Source organism: Phyllopteryx taeniolatus, chromosome 4, assembly GCF_024500385.1.
Source record: "Phyllopteryx taeniolatus isolate TA_2022b chromosome 4, UOR_Ptae_1.2, whole genome shotgun sequence".
NCBI classification, from domain to species: domain Eukaryota; kingdom Metazoa; phylum Chordata; class Actinopteri; order Syngnathiformes; family Syngnathidae; genus Phyllopteryx; species Phyllopteryx taeniolatus.
In genome coordinates, this window is record NC_084505.1 from 22,014,957 (window position 1) to 22,039,995 (window position 25,039).

General features: G+C 41.9%; 1 protein-coding gene across 6 annotated transcripts in view; it reads left to right on the forward strand.

Moving 5' to 3' along the window:
* The window catches only part of LOC133476771 (dorsal-ventral patterning tolloid-like protein 1), a 57,510-nt gene that overhangs the window by 8,087 nt on the left and 24,384 nt on the right, over nt 1-25,039 (forward strand). For 4 of the 6 annotated variants that reach the window (XM_061770619.1, XM_061770624.1, XM_061770618.1 and 1 more), the window contains 5 exons: nt 16,361-16,462; nt 16,552-16,632; nt 17,565-17,723; nt 18,476-18,593; nt 22,445-22,623. In XM_061770619.1, coding sequence (XP_061626603.1) covers nt 16,361-16,462; nt 16,552-16,632; nt 17,565-17,723; nt 18,476-18,593; nt 22,445-22,623 — 639 coding nt within the window. Of the gene's footprint in view, nt 1-15,663; nt 16,463-16,551; nt 16,633-17,157; nt 17,231-17,564; nt 17,724-18,475; nt 18,594-22,444; nt 22,624-25,039 lie in introns of those variants that run through there. The other 2 variants (XM_061770621.1, XM_061770623.1) reach the window with 2 other exon arrangements.

Consider the following 25,039-nt stretch of genomic DNA (forward strand, 5'->3'; position numbering starts at 1 on the left):
AAGTAGTATTTGGAATGTTTATATCGTGGTATCAATAAGGTGTGGATTGTTACAAAAGTCCATGAAAGTACTTGACAAGTGCTTCATTAGGCAGGCCTACGTGTGTGCGCGTGTGTCATACTGTACGTTACAGTTAATAAACCATCAAGACAGATGAGGAACATCTGGAGAGCGAACGGATGACATTTAATGACATTTAATGGCAGACTGTGGCGGAACATCGCTGAATTTAGAAAACCTCTAGATGTGCGTGTGTGTGTGCGTGTGTGTGCGTGCGTATGAGGGACATAATGAATGATTACCTCTCACAGCCGACTGAAATGCTCTCGCACCAGTGAAACACGTATGTCACTACATTATATGAGCGCATTTCTGAAAGGATTTCAGTTGTGTGTGTGTGTGTGAGAGGGCGTAAATTAAAAACAAATTTAAATGCTAATTGAATTGTGGCGGCACGGTGGTTGACTGATTAGAGCGTCAGCCTCACAGTTCTGAGGACCTCGGGTTCAATCCCCGGCCCCGCCTGTGTGGGGTTTGCATGCTCTCCCCGTGCCTGCGTGGCTTTTCTCCGGGCACTCCGGTTTCCTCCCACATCCCAAAAACATGCACGTTAATTGAAAACTCTAAATTGCCCGTAGGCGTGAATGTGAGTGCGAATGGTTGTTTGTTTGTATGTGCCCTGCGATTGGCTGGCAACCAGTTGAGGGTGTACCCCGCCTCCTGCCCGATGACAGGTGGGATAGGCTCCGGCACGCCCGCGACCCTCGTGAGGAGAAGCGGCTCAGAAAATGGATGGATGGATGGATAATTGAATTGTTTAAAATTAAGTCATGACTTGAATAAAATAAACTCAACTCAAAACTATATTCAATGAATAATTTAAAAAATTACAAATTGGAATATTATTTTAAATATAATTTTTGTCATTTATGGATCCCCAATATTTTGAAACTCAAATGACTATTTTAATTGCATTATTTCAAATGAATAATTCCTAATAGTTTACATGAATTGCACAATTTCATTTTTGTTAATGATTAATTTAAAGTACAAGTAAAAGTATTTCAAATGAAGAATACAATATTTTAAAGGCAAAAAGTATTTAAAATTAATGAATAATCATCTTTGATAAAATTCTGTATTAATTCAAAATATTTCAATCAATGCAATTATTTGAAGTTCAATAAATATGGACATTCAATATTTGAAATTATCAAATTAAAATATTTACAATTAATAACTAAATTGTCTTGAAATTGAAATTGTATCTGAATTATTATGAATTATTCAGAATATATTTACATATTTAATTCCATTTTTATTGTAATTAAATTGTTATAATTTGTGTAAAATCATTATAAGTGATTAATTCAGAATATTTTAAAATAAATAATGACATAATTATTTTATTTAAATTATGGTAAATTATGTTATATTACATTATTACTAGTATCAATCTATTTAGTTATGCAGAGAGGATGGGTGGTTCAGAAAATGGACGGATGGATGGATGTTAAAGTGTAGGTCAATTTATCTGTCAAAGAACGGTGGTTAGTGGTTAGCACGTTTGCCTCACATTCTGGAGATTGGGTTACCAGCAACTCGCATAAGAACAAGCAATGTAGAAAATGGATTGATGGATTATTAATACAGTAGTGCCTTGAGTTTAATCTGTGACCATGCTTGTAACTCAAAACACTCGTCTCTCAAATCTTTTCCCCCCATTGAAACGAATAAAAAAAAAAAATCCCATTAATCTGATCAAGCGCCCCAAAAAACACCAACAAAAATTTTCATTGCATGTTTTTTAATATGAAAATAGCACTCTACTGTATTTTACGAAATAAAAACATACAGCATAATTAAGTAGAATGTAATGAATTTAACAGTTTGGGCATCATGATTTCATGCATTAATTCAATGGACATTTTGTGTCTGGTATGTGTGACTTGGCCACCGTGGGGCAGTATAATACAGACAAAAAAGACATGCTGAGTCCAGACAACACCCGCCATAGATGAAATCTGTGAAGTAGCGACCATATATCGACCATATATTATTCATTCATCTTCCGTACCACTTATCCTTACTAGGGTCGCGGACGTGCTGGAGCCTATCCCAGCTGACTCTGGGCGAGAGGCGGTGTAAACCTTGAACTGGTCGCCAGCCAATCGCAGGGTACATATAAACAAACAAACAAACATTCACACTCACATTCACACGTACTGGCAATTTAGAGTTTTCAATTAACCTTCCATGTATGTTTTTGGGATGTGGGAGGAAACCAGAAGTACCTGGAGAAAACCCACGCAGACACAGGGAGACCATGCAGACGCCACACAGGCGAGGCCGGATTTGAACCCGGGTCCTCAGATCTGTGAGGCAGACGTGCTAAGCAGACGTGCTAACCAGTCCTACACCGTGCTGCCTACCATATATGAATTTTATTTTTTAAATGTGTATGTTTTACAGATTTATGCATAATACCAAATCAATATGCATGTGAGGTGTAGATATTATTTTTGTCCACCTGGGGTCACCATCCTTGCTTTCTACAGTACCGTATCTGTGATTGAACGTGTGTGACTGTAAAAGGTGGGGCCTGGCCTGTTGCGGCAAGGACGGGCGTCAGTGTCAACAAATGAGAGTGTAGACTTGGTTGGCTTTTAACTAGCTAAACTGTTAGCCACTCTGTGTTGAGTGACTCGGCGTCAGTTGTGGCAAGCGGCAGGTCGCGTGTGAATATGTGCTTGTGTTTATTTGTCACCTTTGTTCAATAAAGCGATGAAAGTGCTTTACCGTAGATGTGGAGTTATGTAACTTAACAGGGGAAAACAACGGAATTGTTGAAATGTTTGCAGATTTATGAACAAAGAAAAATTTAAATATCACATAGCCATAAGTACTCAGATCCTTTGCTGTGACACTCATATATTTAACTCGGGTACTGTCCATTTCTTCTGATCATCCTTGAGATGGTTCTACACCTTCATTGGAGTCCAACTGTGTTTGATTATACTGATTGGACTTGATTAGGAAAGCCACACACCTGTCTATATAAGACCTTACAGCTCACAGTGCATGTCAGAGCAAATGAGAATCATGAGGTCAAAGGAACTGCCTGAAGAGCTCAGAGACAGAATTTTGGCAAGGCACAGATCTGGCCAAGGTTGCAAAAAAAAATCTGCTGCACTTAGGGTTCCTAAACGCACAGTGGCCTCCATAATCCTTAAATGGAAGACCTTTGGGACGGCCAGAACCCTTCCTCGAGCTCGCCGTCCAGCCCAACTGACCAATCGGGAGAGAAGAGCCTTGGTGAGCGAGGTAATGAAAAACCCAAAGATCACTGTGGCTGAGCTACAGATATGCAGTCAGGAGATGGGAGAAGGTTCTGGAAAGTCAACCATCATTGCAGCCCTCCACCAGTCGGGGCTTTATGGCAGAGTGGCCCGACGGAAGCCTCTCATCAGTGCAAGACACAAGAAAGCCCGCATGGAGTTTGCTAAAAAACACCTGCAGGACTCCAAGATGATGAGAACAAGATATAAATTGTTGGCCTTAATTCTAAGTGGCATGTGTGGAGAAAACCAGACACTGCTCATCACCTGTCCAATACAGTCCCAACAGTGAAGCATGGTGGTGGCAGCATCACGCTGTGGGGGTGTTTTTCAGCTGCAGGGACAGGACACCGGGTGCAATCGAAGGAAAGATGAATGCGGCCAAATACAGGGATATCCTGGACGAAAACCTTCTCCAAAGTGCTCAGGACCTCAGACTGGCCAGAGGGTTCCAACAAGACAATGACCCTAAGCACACAGCTAAAATAACAAAGGAGTGGCTTCAGAATAACTCCGTGACTATTCTTGAATGGTCCAGCCCGAGCCCTGACTTAAACCCAATTGAGCATCTCTGGAGAGACCTGAAAATGGCTGCCCACCAACGTTCACCATCCAACCTGACAGAACTGGAGAGGATTTGCAAGGAGAGATGACAGAGGATCCCCAAATCCAGGTGCGAAAAACCAGTTGCATCATTCCCAAAAAGACTCATGGCTGTATTAGCTCAAAAGGGTGCTTCTACTAAACACTGAGCAAAGGGTCTGAATACTATACTGAATATATTTCAGTTTTCGTTTTTTAATAAATCTGCAAAAATGTTAACAATTCCGTTTTTTTCCTGCAAATATGGTGCTGTGTGTACATAAATGAGGAAAAAAAAAAAGAACTTAAATGATTTCAGCAAAGAGTCACTGATGGTGTGGTGGTTCACTCGCCTGACTTTGGTGCAGGCAGCGTGGGTTCAGTTCCCACTCAGTGACGGTGTGAATGTGAATGTGAATGTGAATGGTTGTCCGTGTCTATATGTGCCCTGTGACTGACTGGCGAGCAGTTCAGGGTGTAGTCCGTCCGAAGTCAGCTGGGATAGGCTCCAGCGCCCCGCCACCCTCATCAGGATAAGGTGTTGAAAATGGATGCATGGATGGATTTTAGCAAATGGCTATAATATAACAGAGTGAAAAATTTAACGGGGGTATGAATACATTCCGTACCCACTGTTCGTATATTGCCATTAAACGTTTAAAAACAAACACTTCTTGAAGATTAAATGCAAATGTATCATTCTGTCCACAAGTTTAATACAACATAACGGTACTGTATTTAACAAATGTTCTGCGCTGAATTAATAAAAAACACAAAAAATCAATTGAATGTTTTAAATGTAAATGTTATTCATATTTAATTCAGTGATCCTTTCGTGTACCACTAGCATACTACCAGTGGTACTCGTACCACACTTTGGGAATCACTGCTCTACAGTAACAGTCTGTGTAGAAAAATAATCACAAAATAATCCTGCGATGTAGTGAAAAATCTGTGATATCAAATTTTATACGTCCGATATAAAAATCCACGATACAGTAAAGGTGCAGTGAAGTGTATTATGGCGAGGAATGACTGTAGTTGTTTTTTTTTGCCCAGGACAAAGAATAAATGCCAGTGAGTATTATTGTATACTCTGTCTGCATGTGTTTTTGTTGCTTTGCTTCTTGAAATGGTTTGAACTACTGCAACATTAATGCTAGCTCCGTTAGCCTGTTTATGGCGTTTTGCATTGTGTGTTAGCATTGCGCTAGTGGACTTGCGTAAAAGAGAATATACTGTATATACGTTTGGTTAAATGTGCAGCGTGTAATTCTCTTCATTATATGTTTAGTTTTCCAGTAAACTTCAACTCAGAGTGGTAATAAACAGCTTGAAGCCTCTTTTTTTTTTGGGGGGGGGGAGAATTGTGCACTATTTACCAAACTGCTGTGTTGTGAAGTTCGCTGTAAATCAAATTTTGCTAGCAGCTCAAGAGAAAAAAATAAATAAATATCAGCCAAGCTACGACTCACGTCACTTGTGAGTCGAGTTATCGTAGCATTTCAATTAACTTGCAGTTGACGCTGTTTCTATCATGATGATGATGATGCTTTATGAAGACCCAAGTGGAGGTGATATAATCCCTATGTGAATACAATGCTGATATTAGGGGCGGTGACGAGCTCAATAACAGCTGGCTAATAAAGGCTAACCTCAGAGGGACCATGAGCAAAGTGTGACTTTACAACACTAACTGCAGCCAAAATGTGACTAAGTACATCCTTAGGGAGTGGGGATAAGCGACTGCTATCTTCGAAACAATACCTGCGAAAGATGCTAACTTAGCGCCACTTTGATCAAGGACTCATGTGAAGGTAGTAGATGGGCATCATGCTCAAGTGCCTTTTCCTTTTCTATGGTTATCATCTCATGCCCCTCGTTCAATTAATGCCATTTCCTGTTCTGTGGTTATCATTGCACATTTCCTCTTGGCCATAATTTCCACGTTTCCCTTGCGACATCACACCAAAAAACACAAAAGAAGACGCAAAACACACTCTGTGAGGCAGTCTTTTCGTGGCCAAACAATTGCACTTGTGTGTGTGTGTGTGTGTGTGTGTGTGTGTTCGTGCACGTGTATGCGACAGAGGGTCCACCTATAACCAGAGGTGGGTGGAGTAGCCAAAAATTGCACTGAAGTAAGAGTACTGCTATTTAAGAATAGTACGACTCAAGTAAATGTAAAAACTAGTCCTCCAAGTAATTGAGTAAGATAATATAACAATACCCACATGCATATATTCTTTATCTTCTGTGAAAAAGACTATCATTGCAGCTTTTTGAGTCACTGAAAATGGTGACAATGTGAATACAGAAAAATGAAGAGCCACTCCGTTCTTTGTTTGTCTGTATTACTGTATTATACTGCCACCCGGTGGCCAAGGAGGGCACACTGGAAGGAGCAGCAGACGGAATTGAAGTGAGGCATCAAATCATGATGTTTCATTCTTTCAAATTTAATTTAATTTTGCTAATTACTCTAGGATTTTATCAAGTACAATATCATAGAGTGCTATTTTCCTTATTAAAACACACATTACAAAAATAAAAGTTTGTTTTTTTTTGTTTGGGGTGGCTGGCACAGATTAATGGTATTTCCATTCATTTCAATGCGAAACATGATTTGAGACAGGAGTGTCTTGAGGTACCTGCGTGGTGATAAAATAAATAAAGCTCTCAAAGCACCACTATACTCAAGTAAAAGTGAAAAGTATGTTGTATTAAAACTACTCTGACAAGTACAATTGATCCCAAAAGTTACTTAAGTAATTGTAACGGCGTAAATGTAATTCGTTGCTACCCAGCTCTGCCAATAATCTAAAACACACTATGAATGTCCACCCGTAGACACACACACATTCCTCACATACCAAATACATAAACCTGACAACCCCTCGCCTGTGTACACCTTACTCTCATCCGCGCGTGTGTGCGTGTGTATGCTGAAACCCGTGACTGTGGTTGTGTGTGTGTTGTAGAAGGAGACAGTGAGTCTACATACGTCGAGAGGAACTGAGTGAGTCTTGTAGGTAATTTGTTTTTTGTTGAAAAAAAGCAGAGTCGTGTTGGTATTATATATTCATGTACATAAAAACAGCACTGATAGATGTATGTTTACATTGACTGCACATGTATTTGTGTGTGTGTGTGTGTGTGTTCTTCTTCAACCTCATTTTAAAGAATGTTTGGAATTTTCTGCACGATGTTGTCAGCATTTGTGCGTTCATGATTAAAAGGATCCGTGATATCATTTCACCGTGCAGGAAATGTATCCTTGGAATACTGCACATTCCAACTGCTCCATTATATTGAGTCACCATTTTTCAACGTCATTCAGCAACAGATGTACTTAAAAACATACTACACGTACTAATACTTGCAGTATGTAACCATGCATGCAGTCAATATAATTGTACATGTAACATACAGTATGTACAATACATCCATTGTTTGCAATATATTTACTTTGTACGACGTACAGTATATTTACTAATACATACAATATCGTAGTCGTAAATACACGCAGTAGTGCTAATAAATGCACTACTTGCAGTACATGCGCTCTATATATTGGTACAATCATATATGCATTAACACATAAAGCAGAGCACCTATAAATACAGTACTATGCAGCAATACATACAATGGCTGTCCCACTATATGAAATATGTGCGCTAATATATACAGGAGGCATAGTACATACAGTACATGATCTCTATATATTGGTACATACATATATGCACTAATACATAAAGCAGAGCACCTATAAATACATTAAAGACCTATACATACAGTATAAGTACCAATCCATGCAATGGATGTCCCACTGTATGAAATATGTGCGCTAATATACAGTATACAGTATATTTACTACGTACAGCGCTTTATGATGGCAGGTCACTCAACTCACTTCTCAACAAGCTGTTTGGCAGATGAAATAGTCTTAAAAAAAGGCTTCAAGCTGATTATCTCCACTCTTAGTTGAAGTTTACTTTCAAACTAAACATAAAACAAAGACAGTTGCATGTTGTGTATTTAAAGCAACCACATGCTCGAGCCTCTGCTACTTTCATGCTAACATACAATGGGAAACGCCATAGGCACACAGGCTAACAATTGGCATTGACAGTATATGGTGGTGTTGTTACCCTTTCAGCTATATCTAAACACCAACGGTGCAGCAACACATGCAAATAGATAATATAACACTACTCACAGGCATATATTCTTTAGCGTCTGCGAAGAGCAACAAATATTAGTGCCGTATTGATGAGCTGGGAGGAGTTGAGATGTCTCAATAAACAGTGTATCTGTATGTCTGTTTAATTATGTCATTACTGTATGTTGTCATAAAGTTGAAAATTATAGAGTACAATTTATTAAAAGATGTTTGGTTATTTTCTTGGGGGAGGCTGAAATGGATTTATGGCATTTCCATTCCTTTCTATGAGGAAAGTTGATTTGAGATGTGTCCTTTGAGTTATGAGCATGGCCATGGAACAAATCGAACTCGTATTTCAAGGCATCACTGTATATGAAATAGAACATGAAGTATATGTGTAAATGATTGTAGTGGAAGTACCCATACATACAGTATTATTTACAAACAGTTGCTTCCCTCAATGGAAGCAAAGCAGGAAAACCATTGAGGTACTTTGTGAGGACCGCATGCGCCAAACATCAATGACATTCATTTGATTGGCTGATGAATTGGAAGGACAACCAATGGGGGAGCATGCAAACACTTCAAAAGTGCTTTAGTGTTAAGAAGAAGCAATTCCAGGCAATGACCCTGTGCCGTCGTCTGAGTGTGTCGCTATTCCGCCTCCTGTTTTCACTGGGAAAACACCAGGGCAATATTTGCCTGTCTGCTTATCTCCTCGGAGGCCCGCACTGCGAGACAACACACACACTTCCAGGTCTTTGTGATTTCCCGACGTGGTCAATCACACTCGCACTCACGCACACATGCAGCGCTCCCTCCATTCACCCGCGCTTATCTCTTCCTGGTTGTCTGCATCCTGCTGCTCAGCTGGAGATGACACACACACACACACACACACACACAGTGCTCGCGAGTCATTCATGCTTCCTTCCAAAATCACGGCTCTTAGAAAATGCTCTCCCACAATGTCCGGGTGAAGCAGCAGGAGGTTTCTTCACCAGGAACACGAAAGACAAAGCTTGCTTGTTCTCCATCCAATATAGTCAAGCACATTCAATAGTTAATGCAATATTTAAAAAGTACAGTGGGTACAGAAAGTATTCAAACCCCCTTACATTTTTCACTCTTTGTTATATCGCAGCCATTTGCTAAAATCGCTTAAGTGAATTTTTTCCCTCATTTATGTACACACATAAATGTGTTTGATTATGCTGATTGGAAATGATTAGGAAAGCCACACCCCTGTCTATAGAAGACCTGACAGCTCACAGTGCATGTCAGAGCAAATGAGAATCATGAGGTCAAAGGAACTGCCTGAAGAGCTCAGAGACAGAATTGTGGCAAGGCACAGATCTGGCCAAGGTTACAAAAAAATTCTGCTGCACTTAAGGTTGCTAAGAGCGCAGTGGCCTCCATAATCCTTAAATGGAAGACGTTTGGGACGACCAGAACCCTTCCTAGAGCTGGCTGTCTGGCCAAACTGAGCAATCGGGGGAGAAGAGCCTTGGTGAGAGAGGAAAAGAAAAACCCAAAGATCACTGTGGCTGAGCTCCAGAGAGGCAGTCAGGAGATGGGAGGAAGTTGTAGAAAGTCAACCATCACTGCAGCCCTCCACAGGTCGGGGCTCTATGGCAGAGTGGCCCGACGGAAGTCTCTCCTCAGTGGAAGACACATGAAAGCCCATATGGAGTTTGCTAAAAAAACACCGGCAGCATCATGCGGTGGGGGTGTTTTTCAGCTGCAGGGACAGGACAACGGGTGCAATCGAAGGAAAGATGAATGCGGCCAACTACAGGGATATCCTGGACGAAAACCTTCTCCAGAGTGCTCAGGACTTCAGACTGGGCCCAAGGTTCGCCTTCCAACAAGACAATGACACTAAGCACACAGCTAAAATAACAAAGGAGTGGCTTCAGAACAACTCCGTGACTGTTCTTGAATGGCCCAGCCAGAGCCCTGACTTAAACCCAATTGAGCATCTCTGGAGAGACCTGAAAATGGCTGCACACCAACGTTCACCGTCCAACCTGACAGAACTGGAGAGGATCTGCAAGGAGGAATGGCAGAGGATCCCCAAATCCAGGTGTGAAAAACCTCGTTCCCCAAAAGACTCTTGGCTGTATTAGCTCAAACGGGTGCTTCTACTAAATACTGAGTAAAGGATCTGAATACTTATGGCTGTGTGATATTTCAGTTTTTCTTTTTTAAGAAATTTTGACAATTCCGTTTGTTTTTTCTGTCAATAAGGGGTGCTGTGTGTACATTTAATGAGGAAAAAATTGAACTTAAATGACTTTAGCCAATGGCTGCAATATAACAAAGAGTGAAAAATGTAAAGGGGGTCTGAATACTTTCCGTACCTACTGTATATATAAATAATACACAACTTGTGACACAAGGGCATCATTTGCACGCCTTTGGATCAAATATGGGATTTTTTGGAGTCAAAAATGGAAACGTGTTTTCTGTGGTTAGCATATAATAATCTAGATGTTGGCTACATTGACTAAAGTGTCTTTGATGTTTAAGAAAACATTAACTCCATCAAAGAATGTATTCAATTGTATTGAACATTAGATTCATTGGAGATGTCAAACTGTTTTTGTTTAAAAAAAACAATTGTTACGTTCCTTGTTCGGTGTCTGAAACCTACGCTAGGTTTGTCCGACTAAATTGTCTTCGATCTTGACTTCGAGCTGTATTCAACGTTAGGTTTACTGAAGATGTTAAAGTCTATGATGTTAATGAAAACAAGTATCAAGGACTAAATTGTCGTCGACGTTAACTTCAAATTGTATTCAAAATGATTCATTAAAGATGCTAAATTGTCCTCAATATTTACAAAAACCTGATCATTAGGTTCACTGAAGATGAAAGTGATATTTAGGAAAACGTGTACGTTAGGTTCATTGAAGACTAAAGTGTCTCTGATGACGTCGTACAACAGTACAATCCCGATTTTTTTGTTTTGTTTTATTTATTTATTTATTTATTTATTTATTTTCTATCCAACCCAGGTCTCTTTCATATGTGGATATAAATCGGATATGTATACGACGCGAGTGCAATGCGGTGGCTCAACGGGGCGCGCATGCATCCGACCTGTACGTCATCGAAAGGCGACAAACGTCACAATTGTTAGACAAAACGGCAACGGCGGACGAAGCAGCAGAAAACAGTCAATGGTGAAAAGAAGGTTAGACTGATAAATAGAAGAAAATGCATCAAATCCTTGAAATTGTCCCCAATGCATCATCACGAGACCTCCACGAGTTGTGCGCATACGTGAGACGTCACGGACGCAGTAGAGGTCGCATTTGTAATGTGTAATGTGAACGACTACATAAAAAGATCGGATTGAATAAAAAATCTGAATTGGGCATCATGCCCTGCAGTGTGAATGTAGTTGTAATTGTCTTTAAAAACTCCAAATTCCCCAAAATGAAGTTTTATGAAAACTTACGTTAGTCAGTTGTCTTTAGTGTTTATGAAAACACAAATGTTAGCTTTGGTGAAGACGAATTGTCTTTGATTTTTAAGAACATCCGCATGTTAGCTTCAAAGAAGACTCGAAATGTTCTTTGATGTTGACAAAAATGCATACTTTAGGTTTATTGACGACCCTAAACTGCCTTTGATTTTTATGAAAATCTGTCCATTTGGTCAGTCCATCTTGAAATTGTCTTCGAGGTTTGCAAAAACAAGTAACAGTATACTAGTTTCATGAAAGACTAAATTGATGTTTACCAAAATGTGTCTTTTGATGTTGAGGAAAACGCTTTGCTTTGTGGAGTCCGTTATCTGATTCCGATTTGGGCTCTCGGGACAAAGGGCAGCGTGTTCGTGACAGCCAGCTCCTTGGCTCCTCCTCGGGAAGGAAACTTTGCTCGCGCTCATCTTCTATTAAACAGGATTTTCCCGAGCAGAGTGCGGCTGCCGCAGAGCTTCCGAAGTCCTCCTCAGGATTCCCGCCTCAGGACAAACACGGCAGGCCCACCGTTCACTGTTTTCTTTGGCTCATTGTTTTCCGCAGCGTGATTGAAGTGGTGGTGGGGGCGGTAGACAGAATGAGTGATGAGTTGGCGATTCCATCACACCACTCACCTGCAACGTGCCCTCTCAATTGTGATCAATAGTCAACGCACGCGCATGCTTTTATGCGCTTTATTTGGAAAGCAGTCACCTTCCGCTGCCACTCAGTTGTTGTGTTTGGTTGATGGGAATACTACATCAAAGAAATGACTCTAACATGAAAAGAAATAAACAACAATTTCGCAAGTGAGTCGTGACTCGGCATTAACTATAAATGACAACTGACTTCACTCTTGAGCTGCTCACTGTCAGCCATTATTAGGGCCACCCCGGACTGCTTCCAACAAGCAGCTTGCACAATGATTACTTTCAGGGCGAAGGAGATAATCTCTTTTTAATATGACGCCACGTTCGCAGCCAAATGCGCCATAATAATATTACAACACGGCACATGGAGCGGCACATGCACAACCTGTGGGTTGACCTCCTATTTGAATTCTAATTCTCCACTGCAGTGCACTCGAAAAACAGCAAAATCAACATCCATCTATCCATTTTCTTTACCGCTTATCCCAGCTGTCTTTGGGCGGGATGAAGGGTACACCCTGAACCGGTGGGCAGCCAATCGCAGGGCACATAGAAACAAACAACCGTTCGCACTCACACCTACGGACAATTTAGATTCTTCAATCAACCTACCACGCATGTTTTTGGGATGTGGGAGGAAACCGGAGTGCCTGGAGGAAACCCACGCAGGCACCTGGAGAACATGCAACTCCACACAGATCTGTGAGACAGACGCTCTAACCAGTTATATATATATATATATATATATATATATATATACATATATATATATTTATATATATATATACACATATATATATATCCATCCATTTTCTGAGCAACTTATCCTCACAAGGGTCGCGGGCATGCTGGAGCCTATCCCAGCTGTCATCAGGCAGGAGGCGGGGTACACCCTGAACTGGTTGCCAGCCAATCGCAGGGCACATACAAACAACCATTCACACCTACGGGCAATTTAGAGTCTCCAATTAATGCATGTTTTTGGGATGTGCAAACTCCACACAGGCGGGGGCGGAACCCGGGTCCTCAGAACTGTGAGGCCTGACTGGCCAGTGAGGTGACCAACAAATTCGTAGGGGTGGCCTGATGGCAGGAATATCCAAATGGAAGAAGAAGAAGAAGCACCTTTTATTGTCATGAACATGCATGCATGCACACGAAATTTGTTCTCTGCATTTAACCCATCACAGTGAACACATACAAATGTTAGCGGAACACACTGGAGCAGGGGGCAGCCGAAAGCGCCCGGGGAGCATTTCGAGGTATCAGTGTCTTGCTCAAGGACACCACAGCCGTGAGTCCGGGAGATGTTGGCGGACGGTCCAGTCGGGGTCTTGAACCTAGGTCCCCCATGGCGGTAGGCGATGATCTTAACCATTGGGCCGGCTTAGTGTTGTAGGGTAATGCACAGTGTGGGGTGTACAGGAAATAAAATATAGATTTAAGAGCCAAGTGCTCTAACTCGACTTTGCATTTTTAAGTAGTAGGAGCGTTGCGTCACCATCACAGCAGATGGAAGACGCCCGAAGTGTTGAATATTTCAGTTTGTAAAAGAGTGAGTGTGAGTCACAGAGTTGACACGCCAAATTCTCACATCAGTTCAGGTCAAGCATCCAGTTGGGATTTTGCCTTTTCTTTGGCTTTTTTTTCTTTTTTTTGCGGTTCCACCATAAAAGGATGCGAGGTAAATGTGATAATTACAGTAGAGCAGGAAATTGTGATGACGGCCGTAGACAGTGTTGTACCGGAACTTGTTCAATGAACGAAAGTTCATGAACTCGTTCGTATTTTGGGCCAACATAGTTCATTTCTGCCTGATGAACATTATTGAGAATGCGCTCTTCCTGGCGTCTGTCAACCGTTTTCGAACGAAAGTTCATTTTCATTCAAGGGTGGCAGGTTTAGCTAGGGACCTCCAGGACAAAACACACTTCATACGAGCCTTCATAGGAAATTGAACTTTTCAAAAAGTGAGGAAAACCACAGAATATGAAATGGAAGTTTGCTGCATTACCCCGTGCGTGCGTGTGTGTGCGCGTGCATGTAAAGGGCAAAGCATGGTGTGTCATGTGTTGGTCAGCATGCTGATGGGATCAATTTGCGTCTTCCAGGATGTTCACCTCCTCCATGCACACGCTTGACTTTGTGCTATTTACAGCAACATGATTGATTTATTAACACAACTCGAATCCATTCAGTACAAACTGTGCTTCTTCCTTCATCTTCTTGTTCTTGTGTCAGCTTCTTTCTCTGCCTTATGAAAAGCCAGCTGACCTTGCCTCAACCTCATGCAGTGGTGCCTTGACATACAAGGGAGTCAATTTAGGAGTTTTCGAGCTATGAGCCCGTCATTCGGCTGATTTGTGCGCTTTGACTTGCGAGCGCGAACTTGAGATACAGGCGCTCGTATGGTGGCTGAGAACTCTGTTAAAAACTCACTTCAGAATAAGAATCAGTCTGGCAAATAGTGAACAACTCATCAAAAAAGAGGCTTCTAGCTGTTTAATGCTGCTTGTAGTTTGTTGTCAAACGAAACGTCAAACAAATAGCTTTATTAACTTAATGCTAACAAACAACGCAAAACGACATTGAAATGCAAACAGCGGCGATAGTTGCGGTTTAAGAGCGACGGATATTTGAAGACAGTGGAGCAACACAAGTGACAGATTATAAAACAGTACTCACAGGCATATATATTTCTTTTCCTTTACAAAAAATTACAGCATCTTACAGTAGTAGTAGTAGTAGTAGAAGAGCCACTCCATTCTTCATTTGTCTGTATGACAGTTTTTTTACTGCCTTCCGGTGGCCAAGGCGGGCACACCAGAAGGAGCAGCACATTGAATTGAATTGCAGCATTAAATCATGATATACAAACTGTTTAGTTCTTTACACTCTATTTAAGTAGGTGAATTTCAGCATTTGTCAAGATTCGTTAGCTACCTTCGATCAGATATTCTTAAAATCGACAGGATTCTTGTCCTGATAATCCGTCCATCCATCAAGCCATCCCTTTTCTCTCCCGCTTATCCTCACTGGGGTCGCAGGCGTGCTGGAGCCTATAATAAATAAATAGATAAATAGTAGATTGTCTGGAAAAATAATATCTGGTAGCTAACGTTGCCGTAAGCTGAAATTCATTAACCCTCTTTGGTCCGGTATCCGCAAAAGTAGTATTCTCGTTGTGGCATAAAATGGCGAATTGAAAATGACCAGAAATGGTGGCAGTGGAGGGAACAAAAAGGCACCTGTCTCGGAGTACACAATCTGCAAATGTGTTGGTGAATGCGTGAGTGTACTGTTTTGATGTTTTGTAAAATATCTGTGCAGAGGTGGTGGAACCCTGCCCCCCCCCCCCTTGTGGTTTTTGAAAAATACAAGTGTCAATTGCGGAAATATTTGTGGATTTGAAAAACAACACGTGCAAATAATTTGGAGACATCTCTCTCCCCATAGTGTGAAGGGGGAGCAGGCGAGGCTGGGCGGTGGTGGAGACGAAACAGGAGGGCGGAGAGAAGGGGGACATCGGGGGCAAAAGGATTAACGCATGGCCTGATATCACACCATGGGAAGACCGTGGCAGAGAGGCCGACAGGGAGCGGGACCACAGTGACGAACGGTTCTATCGTTGGTCGTTCAGACAGAAGCTAACTGTGCCTTTTCCACACCCCCAAAGGAGCAGGAATCGTCTGTATTAGGATTGTATGGCTTTTCGGGCAATTGTTGTACAGTATCGCATATCAATCAATACATGATGATGTACTTAAGTCACAAATAACATCTCAAATTCAACCGTTTCCTTCAAATACATTTCTGTGCCTAACAATTGACCTTTGATTTCATGTAACTAAATAGGTAACCAACTTCATAATTGACTGACTGAAAAACTAACTTGCTAACTGACTGACTAACTAACTAACCAACCAACTACTGTTGCCCGACTACGAACTAGCCAACAAAGTGGCTAATTGACTGACTGACCAACTAACTAACTTGCTAAATCTATCTATCTATCATCAAACCAACTTACTGACTAACTAACAAATAACCATCTACACTAACAAACCGAATACTAACCAACCAACTAAAGCGACTTTCTTGATTGAGAAGGACGCTATACAAGATGACGTGTTCACGTCGTGTCTTGTTGCAGCTGCATTCTGGGGCGACATCGCCTTAGACGAGGAAGACCTCGCCATGTTCCATATCGACAGGACCGTAGACCTGACGCACAGCCTGCTGGGACACACGTCAGGTGAGCGAGGCTAGGCTGACAGTGACGTCGCGACGCCGACGCCAAGATCGTTCGGGTGTGATTCTCATGTGTGGCTGTCATCGTGTCAGGTGGTCTGGAGGAGCAGGCAGTCGCGAAAAAGAGAGGCTCGTTGTACCTGCTGCTGGAGAGGATTCGAAATTTCGGCTTGGGTGAGAGGACACTCGAGCAAGCATGGAGAAAGTCACTCAGCGGAGCTCAGAACTCGGCCAAGGCCGAACAATCTGAGTGATTCCATTTTTAAAAAAAAAAAGGAAATTCCACTCCGGTCCTGTACGTGGCAGTTATCCTCAATATAAAAAAGGCACACACACACACACACACACACACACACACACACACACACACACACACAGTAATACGCTTTTCGTTTGAATAAATGCCTCCATTTGCACCTCAAGACAGGGTTTGTCATGAACGGAACAGAGGGTAGGACCCAAAAAAGGCACGACTCCAAAACAAATGGGCACTTTCAAAAAGAGAGGTTTAATAAACTGGCAGAGGTCGGTACACAGGCAGGCAATCCAAAAAAGGCAACAATATCCCCAAAACGTGAGGCAAAAAAGGCGAGGTCGATAATCGGAACAGGGTCTAGTCTTACTGGAAGTCTGTGACGTGGGAACAAGGAATGCTGGAACGCGGCGACGAGGTACAACGAACTGGCGGCTAGGAAGAATGAGACGCGAGGTTAATTGCATGTGGTAATTAGGGTCAACGGGGCGCAGGTGGTGAAGATGCTCTCAGGAGCAGGTGTGTACGAGACAGGGGGGAAACACACACCCATGACAGGGTTAGGGTTTCAAACTAGGTTTAGGCTTTGAATTCCGAATTGTATAACTTTAGGAACATTTGTAGTACATTAACTCAGCCAACACATATTTATGTAATGTTGTGTTCTTCATAACTGTTGACGAGAGCAGTACTAAAAATCATACAGTAGTCACACACACAGCTCTTCGTTATTATGCAAATCCCTATGAAAATCTCCCGACTCAGTGATTTCAACGACACAATGATCTCTGGTTTAAGCTTAATGAATTACAACCACCCTAAATTTAGATGCGAATGTTTCTTGGTTTCGTAGACTTTTTCCCCAAATACTCCAGTCACAAGAGCCAAAGTGGCAAAAGCGGCAAGGCGGGATATACCACCAGGAGCCGCTTTCCTCGAGCAGCCACCTCCCGAGCCGAGAGGATCTGGCCCGGTGGGGTCATTCCCTACATCATCGGCGGCAACTTCACCGGTAAGATTGTGTGTGTGTGTGTGTGTGCGTAGCCTGTAAAGCAGTGTGAGAGGCTTCAAACTGTTTCAAGCCACTCCAAGTTGAAGTTTACTGTCAAACTAAACCTAAAACTAGGAGACTTACACAGCTTAGCCTTTAGTCCGCTAGCTTGATGCCAATGGGATCGTATCATGGGAAATGCATATATCACACTTAAAGCTACTGATATTTCAACACATTTAGACATTCAATATAACCGTACTCACAGTCACATATTCTGTACCCTCTGTGAGGAGCTAGGACATCTATATTGTACAGAGGTCCATGTACAGTATGCAATATCTGTCATATTGCCTCCGGTGGCCAATCTGTACAGCAACACAATGTCCTTTCAAATGTCTAATTCTTTTTAATTGTATGTAATTGTCGTTACTGTATGTTTATTAGAGTACAATATTATAGAGTTCCATTTTTCTCATTAAAAAACATTACATTTTTGGAACGGATTAAAAATATGATTGGAGATAGGAGTGATTTGATTTACTAACGTGGTCACAGAACAAATTCAACTCGTATCTCAATGCACCACTGTAATTGGTTTAGTATGTTTGTTTTATTGGCGTGCTGGTCCCCATATGTAGGTACACACTTTAAAAAAAAAAAAAAAAAAAAAAATTAAACAGCAGAATAATTAATTGTAAATTATTTTGCTTTCCACCAAATGACTGCTCGCGGACCCGAGTTTGAGAACCACCGCTGTGTGTGCGTTACAGGTAGTCAGAGGGCCATGTTCAAGCAGGCCATGCGTCACTGGGAGAAACAAACGTGTGTGACTTTCATTGAGAAGACCGACGAGGAGAGCTACATTGTGTTCACCTACAGACCATGTGGGTGAGTGTCATAGGTGGCAAAAGTACTCACATCCAGTACTTAAGAAGAAGTGCAGACGTGTTTAAAATTAAAAAAAAAATACAAATTAAAAAAGACAACTGGTGAGCGACTGGTTAGAGCATCTGCCTCACAGTTCGGGCCCCGCCTGTGTGGAGTTTGCATGTTCCCCCCGTGCCTGCGTGGGTTTTCTATGGGTACTCCGGTTTCCTCCCACATCCCAAAAAACATGCATGGTAGGTTAATTGAAGACTCTAAATTGCCCGTAGGTATGAATGTGCGTGTGAATGGTTGTTTGTTTATGTGTGCCCTGCAATTGGCGGGTAACCAAGTTCAGGGTGTACCCCGCCTCCTGCCCGATGATTGCTGGAATAGGCTCCAGCACGCCCGCGACCCTTGTGAGGATAAACGGCAAAGGAAATGGATGGATGGATACTGGTAAAAGTAGTACTGATGCAACTCCTCTACCCTCTCGACCAATCAGTAGAGCACATTAATAACCACAGATGCTAGCTCAACCGTTTTGTAGACTGTATTTTTTTTATTTTTAAAGGAATGGTTTAACATTCATTAGTAGCATTTTTAGCATTACTTCACTAATACCTGAAACATCTACTTAAGTACAGTAAAAAAAAGTCTTTGGACTTTTTTTTTTTTTTTTTTAACTTCCCACCACTGGTGTGTGTGTCTGTGTGTGTGTATGTGTGTGTGTGTGTGTTCAGGAGTGACCTTGTCGCAGCGTGAGACGATACGCTCACTCAACAATGGCTCCGCTTTCCTTCCTGTCCTGCTCCTGTTTCCACATCCCGCCAATCACACGGCTCGCTTCTAAGTGTTTGTACGCTCGGCGTGTTTCCCCGTGTGTGTGTGTGTGTGTGCGTGTGTGTGTGTGTGTGGTCACGCTGGTGAGGAAGGCATTGTTTGGTGAAGCAGCGGGACTGCAGCGTCTTAAAGTGTTTGCAACCTTCAATTGTCGCCAAGCCAAAAAAAAAAAAAGAAAGACATGAAAGAAGAGCTATAATGCTAATTGATGTATTACAATATATTATAGCAATCCGTCAGAAATTCACATATTTTTTGTTACACGCGACATGCACGTACTTGTAGCAGGAATTTTAGTGGGATTCCGAGTTGTTCTTCCCGACATCAGAGCAATCTGATTAGACGCTCCGTAACCAAGTAATGTCATGTTTGCTATCTATAATCTCAATTTTGATCTTCTGATAGAAAGAGTCCACGATATCAGAATGAAAATAAGAGTAAAGTAATAGCGCACACTCCTTAACAAATCACACATTTTCATTTTGATTTTATTTGAATCTGTTAAGAAATAGTGATGCTATAGCATGCCGTTCAAAATTTTTGTAACATTTTGTTTGTTTGGTCTGGAGATTTTTGTCGACTTGCTGCAACATTTCTTTGAAATTCATTATTCAGATTCCCAGTTGGGCTTCTGATATCAGCGCAATCTGATTGGACGCTTAGTAAGTGCTTTGAGGCAATACCATGACATCATCTTTTCTATTCACAGTCTCGATTTAAGACTCCATATTCTGTGACGAATGCAACCAAAGTAATAGCCCAAACTTCCCAAACAAACCAGACATTTTGTTTTTTATTTGAATCTGTTCAGAAATAGGAACGATAGGACTTGCTGTTAAAATGTTTTGCGCTTTTTGTTTTTTTTGATGAATTCTTGACCCTGTCAACACGATGCATATTTATTATCCACAATAACATTGTCAGCAGCTGCACAATTATTAAATCTCGCAAGTGGATTACATTCATTTATTTGAAATAAATTGGATGTTAAAAAAAATGATAATCCTTGCACACATGCAGGCAAGTTGAGGACGTGTATGTCAACCGACGATGATGATGGCCACATTGGAGATTAGACCCTTTTAATCGGATGTACAAATCCATCCAGCCGTTTGGATGGTGTGCGGTGGGGAAGACGGACGGAGGGACAAAGGAAATGCGAGCGGGGGTGGGGGGGGGGGAATGAGTGGCATGGCTCATTCCATTGCATGGATAAATAAATTCAAGAAAAAAAGTCCCAAATCCCGATCCCAGCTCCCGTGATAACTTTAATCAGATTTGTTAGCCTGGCACGGATGTCTCAGCGAACCAGAGAAGTAGAACTTTTGTGTGTGTGTGTGTGTGTGTGTGTGTGTGTGTGCGTGTGCCTGTGATATGTGAATTCTCACAGCTTTGAGTTTATCGGAGCGTTGTATGTAAATAAATCCTGCAGCTTTTCCTCTGCTGGATGGAGTACTAGGCAGGAAATCCTGACTGTGTGTGTGTGTGTTTGTGTGTTTGTGTGTGTGCATGTGCGTACGTGTGTGTGTCAAAATGTGTAACGCGTCCTAACCAACCCGCTTAATCCTTACATACTGTTGACATCTGACAGCAATTTGACAACAATAGAAATAGCCTAAATGTCGTTATTTCAGCCTAAAATTGGATGACTTTTCCTAAATTGACCCAAAATACATAAAAAATGAAAATATCAAAAATTTAATTCTTTTGTACGAGTGCTACAAAGGTGTTCTGGGTGTATTTGACCCATTTCTATCATAAATGGATTTTAGAATTACCAGAGTGTGTTCAGTGCGAGATAATGGTGGTAAAGATGCGGATCTTGAAACTGTGAAATTGTATAGGCCATAAATGCGTATATTTTTTTATTGAACAATGGGAACAATCTTTAAAAGGGAGCTTGAAACAGTCCTGAGAGCTGTCTGCGTCTCCACCACATTTCCACAGTGTTCCCGCAAAAACATACACCTGTTGGTCTGGGAGCGGTCATGGGGGAATCTCAAAATAGTAAAAGAATCCAAGTCATGTACGTAATTTCTCGTGTATAATGCTTACCCATATATAATATGCACCCCCAAAGTTGACCTCAAAATTCTGGAAAACCCTTCTACCTATGTATAATGCATTTTTACAATGCATGATTTTGCATCTCCCCATATGATCAAAACGTGAAGTTTTATCTGTATTTTGTTATATTTTTTAAAGAATTATTCTTAATGTATGCACTTTATTTGAACAGGTAATATTTTCTTTTTATTTACTTGCTCTTATTTTGAAATTCACAGCCCTACTTTTATTTAGTAAATGAGAAAACACACAGTTGTGCTCATATGTTTGATTAGCCAGGCAGAATTTTTAAGATGGGTACAATTCTTTAAAGAAAACAAGAAGGTCCAGTGCGAAACACATTTAATTTTATTTTAATGTGATTCAAATTAAACTGACAAGCATTTCAGACAAGCATTGTCATTTAACAAAACATAACCATAAAGAAATTAATGATGGTTGTTGTTCAGTCATCAGTCGTATTTAAAAAAAATAAATAAATAAAAAAAATAAAAATTTCACAAATTCTGCCAGGGTATGTAAACTTATGAGCACAAGTGTACATATGTGCGGTTATATGTACCACTGTCATATTGGAATGAAGGTGGAGGCTACACCTTTCTCATAACCTCTAGGTCGCGGTGGCATATTGGAATGAAAGCATACACCTTTCTCATAACCTCTAGGTGGCGGTGGGATATTGTATATTTATTTCTATGGGACAGTGGGGAAGGTGTTCACGGGGGGAGTTTGAAACTGTCCTGAAAATTGGATTCCCACCACATTTGCATTGGTTCTCGCAGAAACCCAGAGCCAAGAATGACAGAGACAAGAATGATCACTCAACTGTTAAGGACAGTTTCTTATGCTGTTCCTTTAATGTTCATTTCATTTTTCAACAATGTGTTGTGTATTGCTGTAAATCCTGAATTTGAACAGTGTGAATGGTATGTAATGGTTAACCCCCTGCCAAAAACCCTCCTTAGGTGTTGCTCCTATGTGGGTCGCCGCGGAAATGGGCCCCAGGCCATCTCTATCGGCAAGAACTGTGACAAGTTCGGCATCGTGGTGCACGAGCTGGGCCACGTCATCGGATTCTGGCACGAGCACACGCGGCCCGACCGTGATGACCACGTCACCATCATACGCGACAACATCCAACCAGGTGAGGACTGCACTAACCACGGTGCACCTGGCCTCACTATTTCAAGGAAATATGAGATTTGCTTTGAGATACGAGTGGTGCCGGCACGGTGGACGACTGGTTAGCGTATCTGCCTCACAGTTCTGGGGGCCCCGAGTTCAAATCCCGGCCCCGCCCGTGTGGCTTTTGCATGTCCTCCCCGTTCCTGCGTGGGTTTTACAACAGTACGACAGTACTTTTGACTTATTACCTTTTTTTCCCCCGCCGATTAATAGACTAATCGTGGCACCTGTAGTGGATTGTTTGAATATGTTTAGGTTTAGGTTTAAAAGCATGTAATCTTTCATAAGACACAAAGGTGTATTTGAGAAGTAGCAGCTGTAGCTATGTGTGAGTGTGAATGAGGCTTATAGTAAGTGTCAGGTCAGCTGAAGGCACCAGAGTGTCCTCCGTCACAGCTTTCAGGAGCACAGTGATGGATGTGACAAGTGGTAAATCAAACCGCAGAGGCGAAAAAGTGTTTTTATTTGGAAACTGCATCCCACTACAGTCTGTTCTCGTATCCGTTCAAACGAAACCTCGAGTAGAACAAGTAATTATGGGGTTACGTACAGTATCTCTCTACACTCTGTTCCCTACATAATCATGGAACGTCTAATACACCAGCGTATATCCCCAGAAGTAGAGGACTTTCTCAGCGTGGACCTGGCAGGCTTCCGCAAGGACCGCAGTACCGTAGGACAAGTACTAGCCCTAACCACCTTCATTGAACATTGTTTTGAGAACAGACGGCTACTGTGTTTCTTGACCTCACAGCTGCCTACGATACGGTCTGGCACAAAGGCCTCTTACTGAAATTCACAAAGGCCCTCCCTGCAAGAGCAACAGCAACCATCAAAACCTTTTTGATCAACCAGAGGTTCAAAGTACACGTCAGACAGAACACAAACGCATGGAGAACACAAACAAATTGGCTCCCGCAAGGCTCAGTTCTAGACCCAGCACTGTTGAACCTCTACACAAATGACCTACCGAGCACTCAGTCCCATGAATTTATCTACACAAATGTCACCTGTCTGGCGTTCCAAGCACTGAACAACTGGAACGGGTGCTCACTGAAGACCTTACTAACCTGGACCAGTACTGCAAAACGTGGAACCTAAAACCAAGTCCAGGAAAAACTGTCTACAGTGTATTACATCTCCACAATGCCAAGGCTGCCAAAGAACTAAACATCTGCCTGGGCAGGCTTACATTTAAGCATGCTCCTAATCTAACCTACCTTGGAGTGACCCTGGACAGGACCCTTTCTTTAGGGGGCATAAAAGGGAGAGCAACCAAAGTAAATTCCAGAAACAACCTGCTCTGCAAGCTTGCTGGCGCATCAACTTCCACACTACGCCCCTCAGCACTGGCCCTTGTGTACTCTAGCAGAATATTGTGCCCCTGTTTGGTCCATGTCTTCCCACACACATCACATGGACACTCAGCTCAACACAACCATGGGAATCATAACTGGGACAATTTGCTCAACAACACTCCCCTGGCTCCCTGTCTTATCAAACATTGAACCTTGACACATCTGGCGAAAAGCATCTACCCAAAGGATGCTCCAGAAGACTGAAAGCTCCCCACATCTACCAATCCATAAAGATATCCTCAACCCTCCCACTGCTGCACTCCCACCAAGACACCCCATCTGGAAGAACCCCCACCAGCTGACTTTACCATCCAATCAGATTGGAAGAAGGAATGGGCGTCCAAGGTGGTCCTCCATAAACATCTGGTGTCAGACCCCACTCAACGGTTCCCTGCCACTCACCTAGATTTAGGACTGGTCAAGTCTCTTCTTGGCTAACATTTATACAAACCACAATTCCAATAAAGTTGGGATGTGTAAAATGGAAATGAAACAGAATACAATGATTTGCAATTTGGTTTCAACCAATATGAAATTGAATACATAAGTTCCAACAGATACATCTTTAAATATTCACATTTTGAATTGAATGCGTGCAACACATTCCAAAAAAGCTGGGACAGGGGAATGTTTACCACTGTGTTACATCAATTTCCCTTTTAACAACACTCGATAAGCATTTGGGAACTGAGGACACCAATTGTTGAAGCTTTGGAATTCTTTCCCGTTCTTGCTTGATGTACAACTTCATTTGCTCAACCATTCGGGGTCTTGTTGTCGTATTTTGCGCTACATAATGTGCCGCACCTTTTCAATGCAGGCCAGTCTCGTACTCACACTCTTTTACTGTGAAGCCGCGCTGTTGTAACGCATGCAGAATGTGGCTTGGCATTGTCTTGCTGAAAGACGCAGGGACGTCCTTGAAAATGACGTGGATGGCAGCATATGTTGCTCCAAAACCTGAATGTACCTTTCATCATTAATGGTGCCTTCACAGGACCCATGCACCCCCATACC